The 18,595-nt window shown below is 49.4% G+C and overlaps 2 protein-coding genes across 2 annotated transcripts in view; one reads left to right on the top strand and one right to left on the bottom strand.

The window, feature by feature from the left end:
- Positions 1 to 10,498, bottom strand: part of MRPS17 (mitochondrial ribosomal protein S17) — a 68,400-nt gene extending 57,902 nt beyond the window's left edge. Inside the window, exon 1 of the mRNA XM_075905108.1 lies at positions 10,487 to 10,498. The gene's annotated coding sequence lies outside the window, so the exon portion shown is untranslated. The remainder of the gene's footprint in view (positions 1 to 10,486) is intronic.
- LOC102458161 (S-adenosyl-L-methionine-dependent tRNA 4-demethylwyosine synthase TYW1) overlaps positions 66 to 18,595 on the top strand; it is a 187,789-nt gene continuing 169,259 nt past the window's right edge. The window contains exons 1-8 of the mRNA XM_075905103.1: positions 66 to 202; positions 1,771 to 2,051; positions 6,025 to 6,167; positions 7,752 to 7,892; positions 8,480 to 8,581; positions 9,791 to 9,985; positions 12,632 to 12,913; positions 14,118 to 14,240. Coding sequence (XP_075761218.1) covers positions 2,048 to 2,051; positions 6,025 to 6,167; positions 7,752 to 7,892; positions 8,480 to 8,581; positions 9,791 to 9,985; positions 12,632 to 12,913; positions 14,118 to 14,240 — 990 coding nt within the window. The 5' untranslated portion in view covers positions 66 to 202; positions 1,771 to 2,047. The remainder of the gene's footprint in view (positions 203 to 1,770; positions 2,052 to 6,024; positions 6,168 to 7,751; positions 7,893 to 8,479; positions 8,582 to 9,790; positions 9,986 to 12,631; positions 12,914 to 14,117; positions 14,241 to 18,595) is intronic.

Below are 18,595 nucleotides of genomic sequence, written 5' to 3' on the forward strand. Positions count from 1 at the left end.
GCGGGGAGAGAGACGCGGCCTGTAAACAAGCTGCGCACACGCTCTGCGCCGCTCCCATTGGCTGTCGTTGCCGCCTCCGCTTGTGACGTCAGACGCCACGCCGGAAGCAGCGGCGGAGGGGGCCGCCTAAAGTCGGGCGGCGGGAAACGAGGCCCGGGAATCCGAGGTTCCGGCGCAGCGGTCACAGGCTGGGGGGCAGGAGGTGCGAACGCGCGCGGGGTTGTGTCACTTTCTCCTGCGTCTCGGGACCCCTCGCAGAGCCCCGGTGCTGGGGGAGGGGGAGTCAGCCAGGCCCGGTGTGGGGGAGGGGGAGTCAGCCAGGCCCGGTGCTGGGGGAGGGGGGGTCAGCCAGGCCCGGTGTGGGGGAGGGGGGGTCAGCCAGGCCCGGTGCTGGGGGAGGGGGAGTCAGCCAGGCCCGGTGCTGGGGGTCAGCCAGGCCCGGTGCTGGGGGTCAGCCAGGCCCGGTGCTGGGGGAGGGGGGGTCAGCCAGGCCCGGTGCTGGGGGAGGGGGGGGTCAGCCAGGCCCGGTGCTAGGGGAGGGGGGGGTCAGCCAGGCCCGGTGCTGGGGGAGGGGGGGTCAGCCAGGCCCGGTGCTGGGGGAGGGGGGGTCAGCCAGGCCCGGTGCTGGGGGAGGGGGGGGTCAGCCAGGCCCGGTGCTGGGGGAGGGGGGGTCAGCCAGGCCCGGTGTGAGGGAGGGGGGGTCAGCCAGGCCCGGTGCTGGGGGAGGGGGGGGTCAGCCAGGCCCGGTGCTGGGGGAGGGGGGGTCAGCCAGGCCCGGTGCTGGGGGAGGGGGGGTCAGCCAGGCCCGGTCTGGCCCCGGGGAGGGCGATCGGGAGCAGTCTCTGCGAGTGGGCGCCCCCCACGAGTCGCGCTCAGCCTCGTCCCTGCTCGCGGAGACAGACCCACGGGGCCTCTGCCGTGTCCTCTAGCGACGGGCCCGCCCCCGGGCCTTGTTCCTAAGGGAGCCCCGCCCGGGCAGCCGGGCGCGGGGGGGGGGGGGGGGAGTCCCGCTCGGCGGAGGCGCTCAGCGGTTTTGTGGAACTTAGGCAAAGGGCCCCCGGCAGCGCTGGGTCTCCCTGCGGGGTCCGCGAAACAGCGGCCTGGCCGACCCCTGCTCAGCCGGGCCGGGGGGCGGGGGGGGGGGCTGGATCCCGAGGTGGTGCCGGGGGGGGGGGGGCTGCGATCCCGAGGTGGTGCCGGGGGAGGGGGGGGCTGCGATCCCGAGGTGGTGCCGGGGGAGGGGGGGCTGCGATCCCGAGGTGGTGCCGGGGGAGGGGGGGCTGCGATCCCGTGGAGGTGCCGGGGGAGGGGGGGCTGCGATCCCGTGGAGGTGCCGGGGGAGGGGGGGCTGCGATCCCGAGGTGGTGCCGGGGGAGGGGGGGCTGCGATCCCGTGGAGGTGCCGGGGGAGGGGGGGCTGCGATCCCGTGGAGGTGCCGGGGGAGGGGGGGCTGCGATCCCGAGGTGGTGCCGGGGGAGGGGGGGCTGCGATCCCGGTGGGGCTGGTGCCGGAGACGGGCTGGCTGCGGGCTGTTCGTGCAGCGGGGGGCCGGGTGCTTCTGCGCCTCGCTCGGGGCTGCCGCGTGTTTCTGTGGCGTGTTAGCCGCAGGAGCCGGTCCCCGGGCGGCTGCTTCCCCGACCTGGCCCGTGTGGCTGCCAAGCCCATTTCTCCAGCCCCAAGGCGCGCGGCCGCCCCCCTGCTGTGTGTGTGAGCTCGCTGGGATCTTTCCGTGGCTCAGTGCGGCGCGTGTGCGGATGCGCTTTCCCCTAGGCACGAGGAATACACGCCGCCGCCCCAGCCCGCCGAGGTGTGATTGGCGATCTGTACAGTGAAGTGGGGAGGAGGAAAAACCCCTCAGCGTCCCGGCATCCCTCTGCAAGCAGCATGGCTGCCCCCACGAGCTCCCGGGGATGCCTCCGTCCCAGCTGAGTTCCCTTCCTAGCACACAGACGGGAGACTTGTAATTGCACAGCTGGCTCTAGAATACCGACTTCTCGGCTGCTGTCTGCTCTCAGCTGCACTGGCTGCGTGTGTTGACGCTCGTGCCATGGGTAAGTACTATTGTGTGGAAAGGCCTAATGGTTATTAAGGAATCAGTCTAGTTAAGTGTCTTGACAGAAGATAAGTCCCCTATGAGGCCGACGGGACACCGATTTAGTATAGCACATCAAGGCTGGCCTGTTATCTTGCAGCTCCTAGCAAGGTGGGAATGGGCTCACTCACTGCTGCTTTTAGGTCGGAGTACAATACACACTCATTTGCTCATTCTTTTAAAAAGGAGTCAAATTGGAGCCCTGCTTGGAAGCAGTGACTCCTATGACCAATAGCTTAAAACCGTAGGGCTGCTGGAACCACATAGGTACAAGCTGGCTTTACAAATAAAAATGAGATTGGAATATGTCTCTGATGAAAATACCCAAAGCAAAACTTGTTAATATCAGAGAAATGTAAAGGTAACCCTGAATTAGTGGTGCCCCAACAGAATGTCTCTTCTCTTCCCTCCCCCCCCCATAGCTAATGGTTTTGGTTTTTGGGTGTTATTTTGGAGCCAGGATTGAAGGGTGCTAATCACAGACAGCTGAGTGTATCTAAACTCCACAAAAGGAAGGGCTGGTGTGTGTCTGACTCATAGAACCATAGAGCTGGAAAAGACCTCAGGAGGTCATCAAGTCCAGCCCCCTGCCCAAGGCAGGACCAATCCCAACTAAATTAACCCAGTCAGGGCTTTGTTAAGCCAAGACTTAAAAACCTCCACTATTTGATCTGAGGAAGTGGGTCTGGCCCACGAAAGCTCATCATCTAATAAACCATCTTGTTAGTCTTTAAAGTGCTACATAGTCCTGCATTTTGCTTCAGCTACCCCAGACTAACACGGCTACATTTCTATCACTATTCTAGGGATGAAGCAGTGAGGAATAGGATGGGCTATTCTTGGGGTTACGAGTATGCTGCTAGATAAGGGTATTTAGAGACTGTGGCTAGATTGCTGCCTGGTGGGATAGAATTAGATCCTGTTGCAGTAAAATTTGGACCCAGAGGGTTATTTGTGTTCCAAGCTGAGCTAATTAACTTTTTTGTTTGAAGTGTTAGCCGCTGGAACAAGGCTGGAGTGGGTAAGCAACTTTATTTCTGTTTGCTCTCATTCCCCCTCTTTGTCAAAGAGTTTGAGAAGAAGAGTTGTTACACATGCAATATCAAACCACTGGTAGAGCAGGAGCTAGTTTCCAGGTCTCCAAACTTCTAGGAAAACTTGTTTTTTAAGATATGCCTTCTACCAAAAAGAGATTTCTGTTGCAAGGAAGGCTAGGTTAAGCTTTTATTTGCCTGGTGCTCCTGGTTTGGTTGTGGACCTTGAAAGCTAGTTTATTAAAAGAGCTGATTCTAAAGGGCTTGCAGTTACAGCCGGTCCCCGAGTTGTGAACGGTCGATTTACGACCGTTCGCACTTACGACCAAAGCTGTCGTAAATAGCGGACCCCAGAATATGAACGCGATTCCGCGCTTACGCAGTCACATATAACTTTATGGGGTCCGATTTACGAATGAATTGAGTTACAACCAATTGCTTGGTCCATAACCGGTTCGTAAGTTGGGAAGAGGCTGTATATGATTATATCTGTGTAGTTAGACTGGTGCAAAGTTCCTTAGTCTAGAAAAGTTCTCTGGGTTTTTGCTGCTTCAAAATCATTGGAAAATGTCTGCTGCTCACATTTATCTTCACAAACATTTTGTTGTCTTCAGTGTTTTTGGCATTACAACTCTGACCTCTGAGGGAATTAATTGTTACATAGCTGCCCCTGAAGGCAGCTGCTTGTAGGGCTGACTGTAGTTACGAATTACTATCCCAGTGACTCCTCATTTCTTTCCTTTCAAGTAGCTCATTCTGATTGAAATGCTAGGCAGGGATGGCCAGCCTGTGGAAGTGGGGAAGTATCAATGAGAGAGCTGACAGTGTGAGAAAAGTGGTGGTGTGACCATTCCCAATGAACACTGATGATAAAATGAGTCTTTACATTCAATTTCCAAGAAACTTGTCCTTCTCCTACTTGCATGCTTGTGGATAGCAGAACTGACCATGGACCCTAGCATCTACAGGCAGTCCCCGGGTTATGTACAAGATAGGAACTGTAGGTTTGTTCTTAAGTTGAATTTGTATGTAAGTCGGAACTGGCGTCCAGATTCAGCCGCTGCTGAAACTGACCAGTGGCTGACTACAGGAAGCTCGAGGCAGAGTTGCTCTGCCCTGGGCTTCCTGGAATCAGCCGCTGATCAGTTTCAACAGCAGCTGAATTTGGACGCCTGGGACAGAGCAGCTGGGGCGCTGCTGCGTAGGTCCCCGCAGCGCCGCACCTCAGCGCTGTGGGGACCAACCTGGCAGCACCCCAGCTGCTCTACCCCAGGTGTTCCCAAGTCAGCCGCTGCTGAAACTGATCAGCGGCTGATTCCAGGAAGCCCGGGGCAGAGCAACTCTGCCTCGAGCTTCCTGTAGTCAGCCGCTGGTCAGTTTGAGCTGCGGCTGACTTGGGGACGCCTGGGGCAGAGCAGCTGGGGTACTGCCGGGTTGGTCCAGTAGCGCCGAGGAGCGGCGCTGCGGGACCAACCCGGCAGCGCCCCAGCTTCTCTACCCCAGGCGTCGTCGGCAAGAAAAGCCTAGTCTGCTGAGGGGGGTGGGGGTGCACTAGCTGCCCCCCCCCCCCCCAGCAGACCAGGGAGATGCGGAGCAGCTTTTCTCGCCCCGGAGGACGCGGGCGGCGGGACCGCGGCACATCTGGACATCCCGCCGCTCCCGTCCTCCGGGGCGAGAAAAGCCCCGTTCGTAACTGCGGATCCGACATAAGTCGGATCTGCGTAACTCGGGGACTGCCTGTATTGGAATCCTGATGTTGGAGCCCATGTAGGAGCATAAGAAGTCCCTGCTCTTCAGAAAGAATAAATTTGAGTTAGTCTTATTTTGTTAACTTGTGTCTTAGCACTGAAAGGCTGTGTCTAGACTGGCAAGTTTTTCGGCAGCTTTTGCGGAAAAACTTGCCAGCTGTCTACACTGGCCGCTTGAATTTCTGCAAGAACACTGACGATCTCATGTAAGAAATCAGTGCTTCTTGCGGAAATACTATGCTGCTCCCGTTCAGGCAAAAGTCCTTTTGTGCAAAAGCTTTTGCACAAAAGTGCCAGTGTAGACAGCTCAGATTTGTTTTGCGCAAAAGTGCGTCTAGATTGGCATGGACGCTTTTCCACAAAAAGTGCTTTTGTGGAAAAGCGTCCGTGCCAGTCTAGACGCTCTTTTCCGCAAATGCTTTTAACGGGAAATCATGCCAGTCTAGACGTAGCCAAAGAGAATGGGGAAATAGCGGTTTACTATAGTGCAATGTACGTTGCTCTTAATGCTGTATTTTAAAAGTAAATACTGTTTTTAAATAAAAACCTTGTGGCTATACGCCTTGTATAATGCTGATAAAGTATGTTCAGTTTAATAATATATTAAAACTTGTGTGATGTGAGCAGTTGTAATGGTTCTAATCCTGCACTGAGCTCTTGGAAGTCAGAAGAACTCTATAAAAGGTGCAAGGTTTCACATACGTTGGATTCATTGCAAGACAGTGGACAGTGAGATGAAGTTTGGCTTTGCATTAAGACTGTATTAATTGTTAAGAGTCTATAATGGCACAGACCATGTTGTTTAAGACTAAGCGCACCAGAACTATGCTGTTGAAACTTGGGATGTCCTGTAACAGTCTGGGCTTTGGCCTGCATATGAGGCTGCAGTTATGCTTAGTCTACGCAGCCATGTTTTACTGGGTAAAAGGCCAGCAAATCCCTAATTCATTTATAATGATTATGTCCATAGCCAAAAGCCATCTTGATTTCTACCTGTTACTGCATGATTTGGAGACTGAGAAGAGTTAAGGTCAATAGACAGACAGATGCAGGGTGTTTGTGTTGTTTTTTCAAAATGATTGATGAAGAAGGAAACAGCTGTTGCTTTTTTGGATTGGGAGATGACAATCATGATTCATTCTCATTTTAGATGCATCAGTGGATGTCTGGAGCTACTTCTATGCTCATCTAATGTCCTTATGGCTAAACAGGTTTTACATCTACACTAGTGCAGCTTTGGGCATCAGTATTTGGATCTGCTTTCAGTTCATTACCCTCAAAATCAAAAAGCAGGTAAGCGAGACTTCACAATTCTAGTATTTACATTCTTTGAACTGCAAGAATCCATCAATTCTTTAACCCACTACTGAAATGTATCCACCTTTGTGGGGGAATGTGGCCTTTCATTTCAGTGTAAGTCCACTCTAGGGCATGTGCAAGTTCTAACTACTTAAAGTTTAAATGAGGTTTGGCATACTTGAAAATCATAGTACAGGCAGTCCCCGACTTACGTCGGATCCGCACTTACGAACGGGGCTTTCTCGCCCCGGAGGTCGAGGTGGCGGATTGCTACCTGCGAGCTCCGGGGCGAGAAAGCCCCGTTCGTAAGCTGCTCCGGTGCCCCTGGTCTGCTGGAGACCGTCTCCAGCAGACCAGGGGCACCGGGCGGGTCCCCGTGCTTCTGAGGCTTTGCCAGAGCAAAGCCTCAGAAGCACGGGGAACCGCCGCTGCTGCCGCTTCAGTCCCGGTGCCTGTGGTCTGCTGGGGACCGTCCCCAGCAGACCACAGGCACCGGGACTGAAGCTGCAGCCACGGCGGGGTCCCGCGCCTCTGAGACTTTGCCAGAGCAAAGCCTCAGAGGCGCGGCACCCCGCTGCCGCTGCGGCTCTGCTCCCCGTGTCCCTGGTCTGCTGGGGGGGGGGGGGGGGGGGCGGCGCAGCTAGTGTGCCCCCCCCCCCCCAGCAGACCAGGCTTTTGTTTTGGACCCTGGGGCAGAGCAGCTGGGGCGCTGCCGATTGGTCCTGCAGCGCCACTCTGGGCACTACTGGACCAACCTGGCAGCACCCCAGCTGCTCTGCCCCAGGTCCTGATTCAGCCGCTGCTGGTCAGTTTCAGCAGTGGCTGAATCAGGACGCCTGGGGCAGAGCAGATGGGGTGCTGCTGGGTTGGTCCAGTAGCACCGAGGAGCGGCGCTACTGGAGCAACCTAGCAGCACCCCAGCTGCTCTGCCCCAGGTGTCCCCAAGTCAGCTTCTGCTGAAACTGACCAGCGCTGACTACAGGAAGCCCGAGGCAGAGTTGCTCTGCCCCAGGCTTCCTGGAATCAGCTGCTGATCAGTGTATGAACTAATCTCACATAATCGCCCCATTTACTATGTGAAGAAGATTTTCTACTCTGCATTGGGTACTTTTTTAAATGTAGAATCATGTTTGTGACAACTGCTTACACCTGATGTTTTAGAAGCCAGTCCTGTTCCCAGTGAGGTTAACAATAAAAGTTCCATGATTTCACGAAGAGTAGGATTAAACCATTCAAGATGGTACAAACTCCCTCATTAAATATTTGTTCAGTTGTGTATGTGGGTGAACCATGTAGATATGTGGGATGGGAGGAAGAAATGTCTTCAGACACGTGCTGTGATCAAGTCACACCCTATAGTGTAAAATCAGATTACAGTAATGTGGTTTACTGCAATGAGAGTGATGTTTGTTTGATTGTTTTTTGGGCCTATTGTAATAGTGATATGTTTTAGTTACATTTGCTAGTGCTCACCAACTTAATGCTGAAGATTTGTCTAGGTGATTTTTGTTTTATATGAAAACTAGTTTAAGATGAGTTTGAAAGGGGTATGATTAAGATACTACAATTGTGTTGTAGGATGAAAAATCCAGACAAAAACTAACTCAGTTGAAAGTAACAGAGGATGTGCTAGTGAATGGATACACAGGACCAAAAGCAAAGAAGGTTTATGTTGCTGGGGTGAAGATTTTCTACGGCTCTCAAACTGGCACTGCTAAGGTAAAAGGGATTTTTATTTTACGTTGACAAGGGCAATTCAAAATGTTATGGAAGTGTAACTTTGGCTTGCAAGCAGTGTATATTGTGCAAGAACCCCAAAGTGAAATTGATTAGGTTTTTGTTGTCCAATACAATAAAAAATGAAGAGGAAATTAGGTTTTAAATCATTATTCATCTTTAAAAAATCTAAGGGATTATTAATTACATGCACTCCTAAAATATACTCTTTTAATCTATTGGCATAGCTTTAAATTTCTCTTGTAGGGAGAGATGCTGCTATATAAAGTTTCCTTCTCAAAGACAAAAAATGAGTGATTTTTCTTTTTGTCTGCAGAAATAGTCTTAAAAAAAATCTGAAATACTAACTTTTTCCAAGACAAAATGCACTTCACTTTTTAAAAAAGAAATGCAGCATGCATGTTTCATAGGTATCTTTGTTCTGCTTCTGTACATGATAGCCAGATGGAAATATTATCAGCTTCTTATTTCAAGGCTTGTGAGTTTCTAACACCATCTCATGGTTGCTGGATAGAGCATAATTTGTTTGGGTTATTGCAGTTAAAGCCTTTCCGTGTCTCTCCCTCCAGGGATTTGCAACAGTTCTTGCTGAAGCAATTCTCTCCCTTAATCTGCCGGCAGAAATCATTAACATGAGAGACTATGATCCCGATGATTGTCTTGCAGAAGAGGTTAGTATTTTTCTGTTTGTCTTTCTTTGCCTATCTGTCTTTCCCTACATTGTTACATTTATTTATTGTAGCTATTTTCCTGGGTCTGTTGAGGGGTTCTTTCTCTTGTGCCTCTCACCGCAAACCTCCCTTAGGTCCCTGAAAATTCCACAAGGTTTGGTTTGAAGAGTGCATCTCTGGGGTAAATAGGGAGCCTTCATTGCAGGGCCTCTTACAGCCTAAAACGCTGCCTTGAAATAGTTTTAATGTTGGTCCTTATTTAATACCAACTGCCTGTTTCTAAGATGAGGTAGGATGGGTAGTTTCTGTCTAAAACACAAGCCTATGAGCTTGGAGATCTGAGTTCTTTTCTTGGTTCTGCTGCAAGCTTTCTCAAGTAAGACCAAGACATTGCTCAAGTCCCTCACGGTGCCCTTAGTGTCCTGTCTGCAACTAATAATATTTCATTCCTTCTTCGGTGGGGTGTTGAGATTTATTTAGTTGATGTTCATAAAGTTCCTCTTGGTCACCCCTGGTTTATACTAAGAGTGAATTTACCAGCTTCTTGCCTAGGGTATTCTGCTGTAGATTTCATGACTAGACTTCTGAAAGGACGTTTTTCTTTCTGACGCTCTAATAAAGGTTGAACTCTCTAAACCTGGACTCTCTGGACCTGTGTGGTCCTACGTGGATCGGTGGTCCTACGTGGATCGGTGGTCCTACGTGGATCGGTGGTCCTACGTGGATCGGTGGTCCTACACAGATGTTGCAGGACCGGAGAGTCCCGGTGGAGAGCCAGCAGCAGGGACCCTGTGGGGATGGCAGGGCAACGCCCTCAAGCAAGTTGATGGCAGGGCTGCCTAGTGTGGCTGGGAGCCCTAGCACATGGGGCTGGAAGCCATGGTAATGGTGGCCTGGTGGGGCAGGAATCTGCGGTGATGTTGACTCGGTGGGCAGGGAGCTGTGGCAACGTAGGTGGGTCCCAGAGCTGCGTCGTGTGGCTGTCCAGTGGGTCCCAGAGCCATGGTGTGCAGCTGCCTGGCGGGGTTGACCCTGGTAGAGGCAGGGGGTCACAAATTACCTCCCTTGATCTGCCAAAATCCCTCATCTGGGACTGGTCAGGTCCCAGGAGTGCCGGACTAGGCAGGTCCAACCTGTATTAAAGTTGTTTTTGAAAATGCACTGATCATCCCTTTAAAGTACGATTTTCTTCCGATATACTGTCTTCAGGCAACCAGCAAAAATATTTGTGTGTTTCTTGTTGCTACCTACACTGATGGACAGCCAACTGAGAATGCAGCGTGGTTCTGCAAATGGTTAGAAGAGGCTGCGAATGACTTTAGGTTTGGCAAAACCTATCTGAAAGGCATGCGATACGCTGTGTTTGGCTTGGGAAATTCAGTATACGTGGACCACTACAACACAGTGAGTTGGATTTTCTTTTTTTTTCTGATCCCGAAGAGTTGCTAAGCAACTTCAGTGTCTGCACCTCTCAGGTTGAGGGAATTACTCTTCTGGAATCTTGGTTTTAAGAAGTTGGAAAATGAGCTGTTTAAAGGAGGCGGTATATAAGGCCAGATCCAGCTCCCTATCAAGTGCAGCATCCTTTCAAAGTGAAGAGGAATAATTCCTATTGGTACCATGTTAACTTGTGGATTGTTTTCCTCAGGGTAGTAAAGATACCTGTAAAGCTACAGAGTAACTCTGATTCCCAGCCTTTGTAGTATACACTAGGAACCTGACGGTGTACACAGTAACCCATCAGCCTGGGCTCATCAGTTAACCTTCGCAGTTACACACAAGGCTCCCAGCAGGGGCAGGGAGCAGGCAGGAGCTGGTGCATGCGGAAGGCTGGCTTTTAAGCAGGCTTCCTGTGAGCCGCCTGCCCTGCCCCTGTATCGGAGGCAACAGCACAGGAGGCGGGGACAGGCGGCTCCATGGGAGTCGGTGCTTGCGGGAAGCTGGCTTAAAAGCTAGCTGCCCGCATGCTCCAGCTCCCACGGAGGCCCCTCCTCCCACCTTCTGTGCTAGGTGTAAATGTGTAACCGCTGAAATTTTCATCAGTTACATGTTTACTCTCCTCTCCCTCAAGAATTTTTTTTTAACATTCCTACTATATACAGAATACATTTTGTAAATCTCTGTGTGAAACTTTTAAAACTAGTAGTTAAAGCTGTTCAATTTGTTTTGTGAAAGGCTGATCGGTGTGGTTTCTAAAGACAAAATAAACCACCGACTTCTTATTGACTCTCTCCCTTTTTTTTTAAAGTACTCCTTTGCATTCTGTTATCTGTACTGGATCATGTAAATCTTGTTATTGGCAAACAATGTGAGAGTCTGATGGTGTTTAATACTTTTATCTGACTGTGTTCAAGAGAAAATCATGTTAACTTAGCAGAATATATTTGTATAGTACTTGAGGGCCTGATGGCAGTACCTGGTACTCTACAGACATAGGCTTCGTTATTACTAGCAAATGCTGCAAACTATCCTCTATTATAGAATCCTAGAAATACAGAACTGGAATAGACCTGAGGAAGTCCTGAAGTCCAGCTCCCTGCACTTAAGCAGGACCAGACAGACCTAGACCAGGGTTGGCAATTTTTCAAAGCAATTGTTTTTGTTTGTCTTTTGACCAAAATGTTTCAGGAGCCACATGCAAAGCTTCTGTACACATGCCCAGGGAAGCACGTATACAGCGGATGACAGACAAATTTGGACTTGAACAAAATAGGTGATGGAGTAAATTGGCCTCTGGGAGAGAATTTGGTGGAGGAGGGGGCTCTGGGCTGGGGAGGAAAGAGTCCAGGATCTGGGAGGCAGTTTGGGTGGAGGAGAGGGTGCAGGCTGTGACCAGGAAGCACTTACCAGAGGTGCTGGCAGAGCAGCTGGGCTCACGTTGGCTGGCTGCCTGCATGCCATGGCCCCGCATGGCTACCAGAAGCGGCAGGCCGCTGGTACGTCTCTGCAAGACCTTTGTGGGGAGGAGGAGAGCGAGTCTCCATGCACTGCCTGCACACACAGGCACTGCCGTCGCAGCTCTGGTTGGTCAGTTTCTGGCCAATAGGAGTTGTGAGAATGGGGCGGAGAATGTATGTAGTGATGCTTTCCTCCCCTTTTCCCGCCAGGGGCATGCAGAGATGTGCTAGCAGCTGGCTGCTTCCAGGAATGGCATGGGGATCTGGCAGGCAACCTGCTGTGCCTCTGAATTACTAGTAGCCCTGAAACAGCCATTCAGTGTCGGAGGCTCCAGGAGTGACCAGTTGATTGCAATCGATGGGCTGGTGACCGTTGCTTTACAGTGTAAAGAAGCAAATGAAGACTTCTCCCCCTGCCACCTCCTCAAGAAATGGCTGCCTGTTAGGAGGTGGCTAAAGAGCCGCATGTGGCTCACCCCAACCTAGATCCCTGTCAAGGGTTTGTCCAGCCTGTTCTTAAAATCTTCCAGTGATGGAGATTCCACAACTTTCTTTGGAAGCTCCTTCTAGAGCTTAATTATGCTTAGAAGTAGAAAGTTTCTCCGAATATATAACCTAAATCTCCCTTGTTGCAGATTAAGCCAGTTACTACTTTTCTGACCTCTAGTGGACACTGAGAACACAGTCCTCCTTTATAACCGCCTTCAAGAGATTTGGAGACTAATCGTGTTCCTTCTCAGCCTTCTTTTCTTAAAACTAAAAGAAAAGCAGCCCAGATATTTTTAACCTTTCCTCACTGCTCAGGTTTTCTACATTTTTAAAAAATAATTTTTGTTGCTGTTCTCTGGACTCTCTCCAGTTTGTTGACATCTTTCCTTAAAGTTTGGCACCCCGAATTGGACATAGTCAGTGGTGACGATAATACTGTTCTACTAATGAGGAAACTATGAGCTGCAGAGAAGCTAAGGTTCAAGTTTATACTCTGTGTTGGCACCAGATCTGGTATGATAGCTCAGAAATCCATAGTTCCTAGTCATGAAGTCAGCCAGCTATGGCTGTGCATCTAACCATCTTTTTCTAAATTCCTTTCCAGTTTTTTTTCGGAATGATTGACTCTTTAAGTTCCTGGGCTTTGTTCCTCTTCCCATCTTAGGTTGGAAAAAACCTTGACAAGTGGTTGTGGATGCTCAGTGCCAGTCGCGTCATGACTCGAGCGGAAGGGGACTGTAATGTAACCAAAAGCAAGCACGGCAGTATCGAGGCGGACTTCGGTGCCTGGAAGGCCAAGTTCCTTGCTAGGCTCCAGGCACTTTGCAAAGGGGAGAGGGAGCCCTGCAGTGGGAACTGTAAAAAAGGCAAGTGCAAATCTAAAGGGAAGCAGAGCAAGGAGGGATCCGATCATGAGCAAAGGATGTCCGAGCAGGAGAACAATGAGGTAGGTCCAAAACTCACGGGCATTACTTCTGTGGCAAGACTCTCTTAGCAGGGCTGGTTTAAATTCATTCATCTGTGGTTTCCATTGGACTCTTTCCCCAGTTCATAGGGCTAAGATCCGCTCCATGACTTTTACCCTCACACCTGTGCCTGCTTTCTGTTCCTTGGCGTGGAGAACGAGTGTGCCTGGAACTGAGGGTTGTGTGTGTGGACAGGAGTCAGGGTGACTGTCAGAGAGAATTTCTTGTTTAAATGCCACTCCAAGGTATCTCCACTGGCGGGGAGAAGCCGCTTGTTTACTGTGCAAGAGGAGCAGTTAAAAGCACCACTAGTGTCCAGTCGGTTGCTGGTCAGGTGAGCTGCTTAGAATCTCTTTGCAGCTGTAAATTGGCAGCATTGTCTGAGCCAGCTCCGCCAGTTCCTCTGAGTACTTACATGTCTGACTGCGTGTCTCTTCCACAGTGTTTGTGTGAAGAACAGGTTTTGATTAGGGGATCCTCTCTTGCTGGGTAGACAGTGAAAGCAACAGCTGCAGAGCTGCTTCAGTAATCTGCCTAGAGCATAGGGCAGCATTGCCTTTGCACTGTAGACCTTTCTAGAAGACAGTTGCTCTTTCCCCGGCTGGGTTTGTGTGCAAGGCTGTCTTTTCCTTAGCCTACCACAAGGGGGCCAGGTGTTATTAATATTAATATTAATATAGGCCAGCTGCTGTACCTGGCTCTTTACAGGGAGGTAAGACAAGCTCCTTGCCCTGAGGCAGCTCCCTTCCTGTCTTGTTCACTGTCCACTCTGCTGTGGATTTTCAAAGGATCCTAAGGCACTAAGGTGCCTAAATCCCATGGGAGTTCAATGGGAGTTGGGGGCTTTTTGTCCTAACCTGTGATTTTTAACTGCCATTGACATGGTGGCAAGTAGATGGATCAGGAAAGAGAGTGGAATGAATCTAGGAGCCATATTTCCCAGACTGAGAGGCAAATGCTTTGTGTGCTCTTACATTCATTCAAAACAATTCATTAGGCTTTTTACTGTTACTTAACTGGCATTTGTGTGCTTTTATATAGATCAAATATTGTCCCACTGTTACCCTTCCAGAAGTCTTTGCTTGATATTGTGTAATTGAACAGCAAGCTAGAATAGACAGGGCTTAGTATTTATAAGATAGCATGCAAGCTTCTAACATGCCTTCTGCAATCTTTCTTGCATAGGTGGAGGAGTTATTTGAAACCACCAGTGAGGAGGAGTTGGGCTCCGAGGAAGATGGAAGTCATAACTCTGTCATTGATGTTGAAGATCTGGGGAAAATGATGGGTCACATGAAGAAGGCCAAGGTACCACTATTAAAGCACGCTTAGAATCTGGAGTTTTCTTATCACTAAGGTAGTGAGTTGATTGATTGCGCTTGTTAGCATGAAGTTTTGATTAACTTGTCTTTCCTGACGAGGAGAAAGTCTTTCAAGAATTTAAAAGACTTTGAGAATTAGCTCTTTGCACTGCCCCTGCCTTGTAGCTGTATAGGCAACTTACAAACAAAGCAGTAAGGTTAGTTGGCTGCCATTTAAGGACGCAAAAAATGTGACTTGAAATATTTGGCAGTAAGTTAAAGGTGCTCTTTTAGCAATAGTCTTACTTAAAAGTTACATCAGTACAATAAAGAGCACTGATGCCTGGAAAATGTGGATTGAAAAGTGCCCAGTGTACAGTTCTAAGCATTGATCTTTCCTTTTTAGAACTATTTTCTAATTGGGGTTCGACAATAAGGTTGGCTCAGTGTCATGGTGCAATTTTAGATGGACAAGCCAATGGCGAATGACACGCCTTTATGGGGACCGTGGCATGACTGTACCTTCAGACAGCTGAATGCTTTTGAGTAACCAGGAGGCTTTCCCCTGAAAGGACCAGGAAGTTGGGTCAGTCCGTCATGTTCAGGTGGCCCAACCCTGCTACACCTGCCCCTGGTGTTGGATTTAAGAAGAGGATCTCCCTGCAGAAGGCAGGCCGGAATCCCCTGGCAAGGGAGGAGAGTCCAGAAGTTGAGTGCTGGCTGGGGAAGGAGTGGACAGGCTGCTCCTAAATGAGAGAAGAACCTGGGCATGAGCTAGGAACTGCCTGTCCCTTGGTAAGAAGGTAGATCTGACCTGGATGGTTGCAGTGATTGGATCTGGAAGTGAGATGGTGAGACAGGCTGTTGCTGCTGGAAGCCTGCCTGTAAAGAAGGGTCTGAAGAGTTGAGGAGACTTTCTTTTCTTTTGGTGTTGCATTGGACTTAGACTAGGGACTCTGCAAAGGACTGAATGCTTAAAGGGGCTTGGCTGGAGTTTCACAGCTCTTGTCTGGCAAGAATAGGCCAAAGAGTGTTAAACTCAGGTGCAAGCACTGCAGCACCTGGTCTTGCAAGGGGGCACTTGGGGAGCGTGAGCTATGTCCGTGTTGTCACAAAAGCGCTTGCTAGCATGAAGTTTTTAACTTGTCTTTCCTGACGAGGAGAAAGTCTTTCAAGAATTTAAGACTCTGGGAATTAGCTCTTTGCTCTGGAACTGCCACTTGCGACATATCTGACTTATTTGTAGAATAGTGTCTCTAGAGGTGACTGCAGCATAAGTGACTAATAAAAAAAGAAAGGTTTGAAATGCAGTGGGGCGAGAACAAGGCCTGAAACTTGTCTGGAAATACAGGTGCATGCACAAATACTGACTCTGCTTTGGATTTGTTTGTTGGAAGCAAGTCTTGTTCCTGAACGAATGGGAGATGCCCTCACAAGTTAACGCAAAGCAGTTGTTTTTGCCAAGTGCAAAGAGGAATTTTTTACTACAGAACTAGGCCTGAGATTCAGGGGCTTTTTCTCTGAACTCATACTGCCTCATTAACTTTCATGGGGCAAGATGGCGATCTGTGTCTGAATAGCTACCTTTCCTCAGTGTAGGGTCCCCTGAGTTTGTCTTCATTAGAGGAAACTTTTCCTCTTACACGTCGATGAACTTCTAGATCTCACTCCGATCCTCTTTGCAATAGGGTACAGTCCTCCTTTCACTTCGCAGTCACATTTATTCACCACTAGAGGTCACCGGAGAAAAGAAAATGAGATTCTTTGTGTATGCAGTGTAGGTGTAGTTGTAGCTGAGGAGGTCCCAGGATATGAGTAAGACAAAGTGGGTCTTTTATTAGACCAGCTTTTGTGGGTTAGACAAACTTTTGAGCCACCCTGAAGTCTTCTCTAGATCTAAAGCTCCAAAGATGGTGTTTTTCATTGACAGAAGTTGATCCAATAAAAGACTGTTTTTGGTAACCTTCATTTTGACATGATGCAAATACACTAAAGGGGGCAAATTATTTTTGCAACCATTTTTATAAGCAATTAGACTTCAGGGTTTCACTGATTAATATAATCTGTCAACAGCACGAGGAATGTTCCATGTGAAATAAAAATATGCACAATCTACTGTCTAGTGAAGGGGTGGGGAACCTTTTTTGGATCTGGGGCTGCTGGCCCACAGAAAAATCAGTAAGAGGCCGCACACAAGTGAGAAGCAAAAACAAAAAAAACAACAACTCTAGAATCATAGAGTTGGAAGAGACCTCAGGAGGTCATCAAGTCAGCCCCCTGCCCAAGGCAGGATGAACCCCAACTAAATCAACCCGGCCAGGGCTTTGTCAAGTCAAGACATAAAAATCTCTAGGGATGGAGATTCCACCACCTCTCTAGATAACCCATTCCAGTACTTCCCCACCCTCCTAGGGAAATAGTTTTTCCTAATGTCCAACCCAGACCTCCCCCACTGTAACTTAAGAACATTGCTCCTTGTTCTGCCATCCATCACTATTGATGGATGCCTCTCTCCATCCTCTTTGGAACCTCCCTGCAGGAAGTTGAAGGCTGCTATCAAATCCCCCCTCACTCTTCTCTTTTGCAAACTAAACAAACCCAAATCCCTCAATCTCTCCTCATAGGTCATGCGCTCCAGCCCCCAAAACATTTTGGTCACCCTCCGCTTGACCCTCTCCAATGTGTCCACATCCTTTCTATAGTGGGGGGCCCAGAACTGGACACAATATTCCAGATGTGGCCTCACCAGAGCCGAATAAAGGGGAATAATCACTTCTCTGGATCTGCTGGCAATGCTCCTCTTAATGCAACCTAATATGCCATTAGCCTTCTTGGCTACAAGGGCGCACTGTTGACTCATATCCACTGTAATCCCCAGGTCCTTTTCTGCAGAACTGCTATTTAGCCAGTCGGTCTGCAGCCTGTAACAGTGTTTGGGATTTTTGGGCCCAATCCTCTAATCTGTCCAGGTCACTCCGGACCTATCCCCACCCTCCAGCATATCTACCTCTCCCCCTAGCTTAGTGTCATCTGCGAATTTGCTGAGGGTGCAATCCATCCCCTCATCCAAGTCATTATGTAGAACAAAACCAATCCTTGGGGCTCTCCGCTAGAAACCGACCGCCAACCTGACATCAAGCCCTTGATCACTACATAACCCTCACTTATGTGGCCCCCGACTGAGAAGGAGAAAGATACTTCTCGCATTCCCCTCACACTCTAGAGCCTAAGGGGGCTCTGTCTAGTAGATTTTGCGTGCTCCAGCCCCGTCCAGCAGCAGCACAAACTCCCCAATTCTTGTGGGACCTCAGGGGCTGGATCCACACAGATCCCCTGGGGTTTAGGTTCCCTGCCCTGGTCTAGTGTGTGAAGAAATAAATGACCACAGCAGTGACCTACAACCATTTGCTAACTTTTTGTGATCACTTCCCTGGTAGGTACCAATGTCAGAATTTCTGTATCTATTCTGGAAAGGCAACAAAAATTCTCTGTTGCTTGACACTTTGCCTTTCTAGGACCAGAGATGAAATTTTCTGTTTCTACCTCTCATCCTCCCCCTATGCACGGGATTCCGTGGCTGCCCCGCTGCTGGGGCGGGGCTCCCTGGGGACAGGGCTCACCAGTCCAGATGGTGGGGCTCTCCTGCGCTGGAGTCCTGACTGCCTTGCACTCCTGGGCACTGGAGCGCTCTGGTCTAGCAACATCCATGGTCCACGGATGCTGTTGGACCGGGAAGTCCTGGATTTAGGAGGTTCAACCTGTATTTAAAGTCACAGGGCTTGATTCTGATTTCACGCTGACTCCATCACAATCAATGGAATTCTATCACTTTGACTTAAAATGGGACGAGTGAGAGTAGAAAGGGGCCTAAAAATCTATGTATAGACTGCAGTGTTGTATCTTGGCTTCAGATTTTTCTTTTACAGTGCTGATCTATAAGTATTTCCGATGTTAGTGTCTGACGTCAAATTCCAAAAGCTAGGGATGAACGCTTGCACATTCCTTTGTGTAGGGGGCAGTAAGAAATAATTTTTGAAAACTTTTAGGACCTATTTTTAATTCCTTGTGTGGGTGTGTATTGTCACTTGCAAGGATTGGTGGCAGAGATTTGAATGCATGGGCTGTCTAACCATTAATCCTTGTTGCCTTGATTTTAATGCAGTGGCCACAAGAGTGAGGTTATGATAGCAGCATCTTAATAGTGAATGTTTGTTCAGCTCTCTGCAGTTAGTATTCATTTAATTTTGCTGAATGAAATTCCATCACCTATTACATGACTTGTCTGAGAAATCTAGAACTAGATGTTTTGTTTTATATATTGCCTTTCGCACTGCAAGTTTTAGGATTATACAAAAGAGGGGA

Source organism: Pelodiscus sinensis, chromosome 21 (genome assembly GCF_049634645.1).
Source record: "Pelodiscus sinensis isolate JC-2024 chromosome 21, ASM4963464v1, whole genome shotgun sequence".
In the NCBI taxonomy this organism is placed as follows: domain Eukaryota; kingdom Metazoa; phylum Chordata; order Testudines; family Trionychidae; genus Pelodiscus; species Pelodiscus sinensis.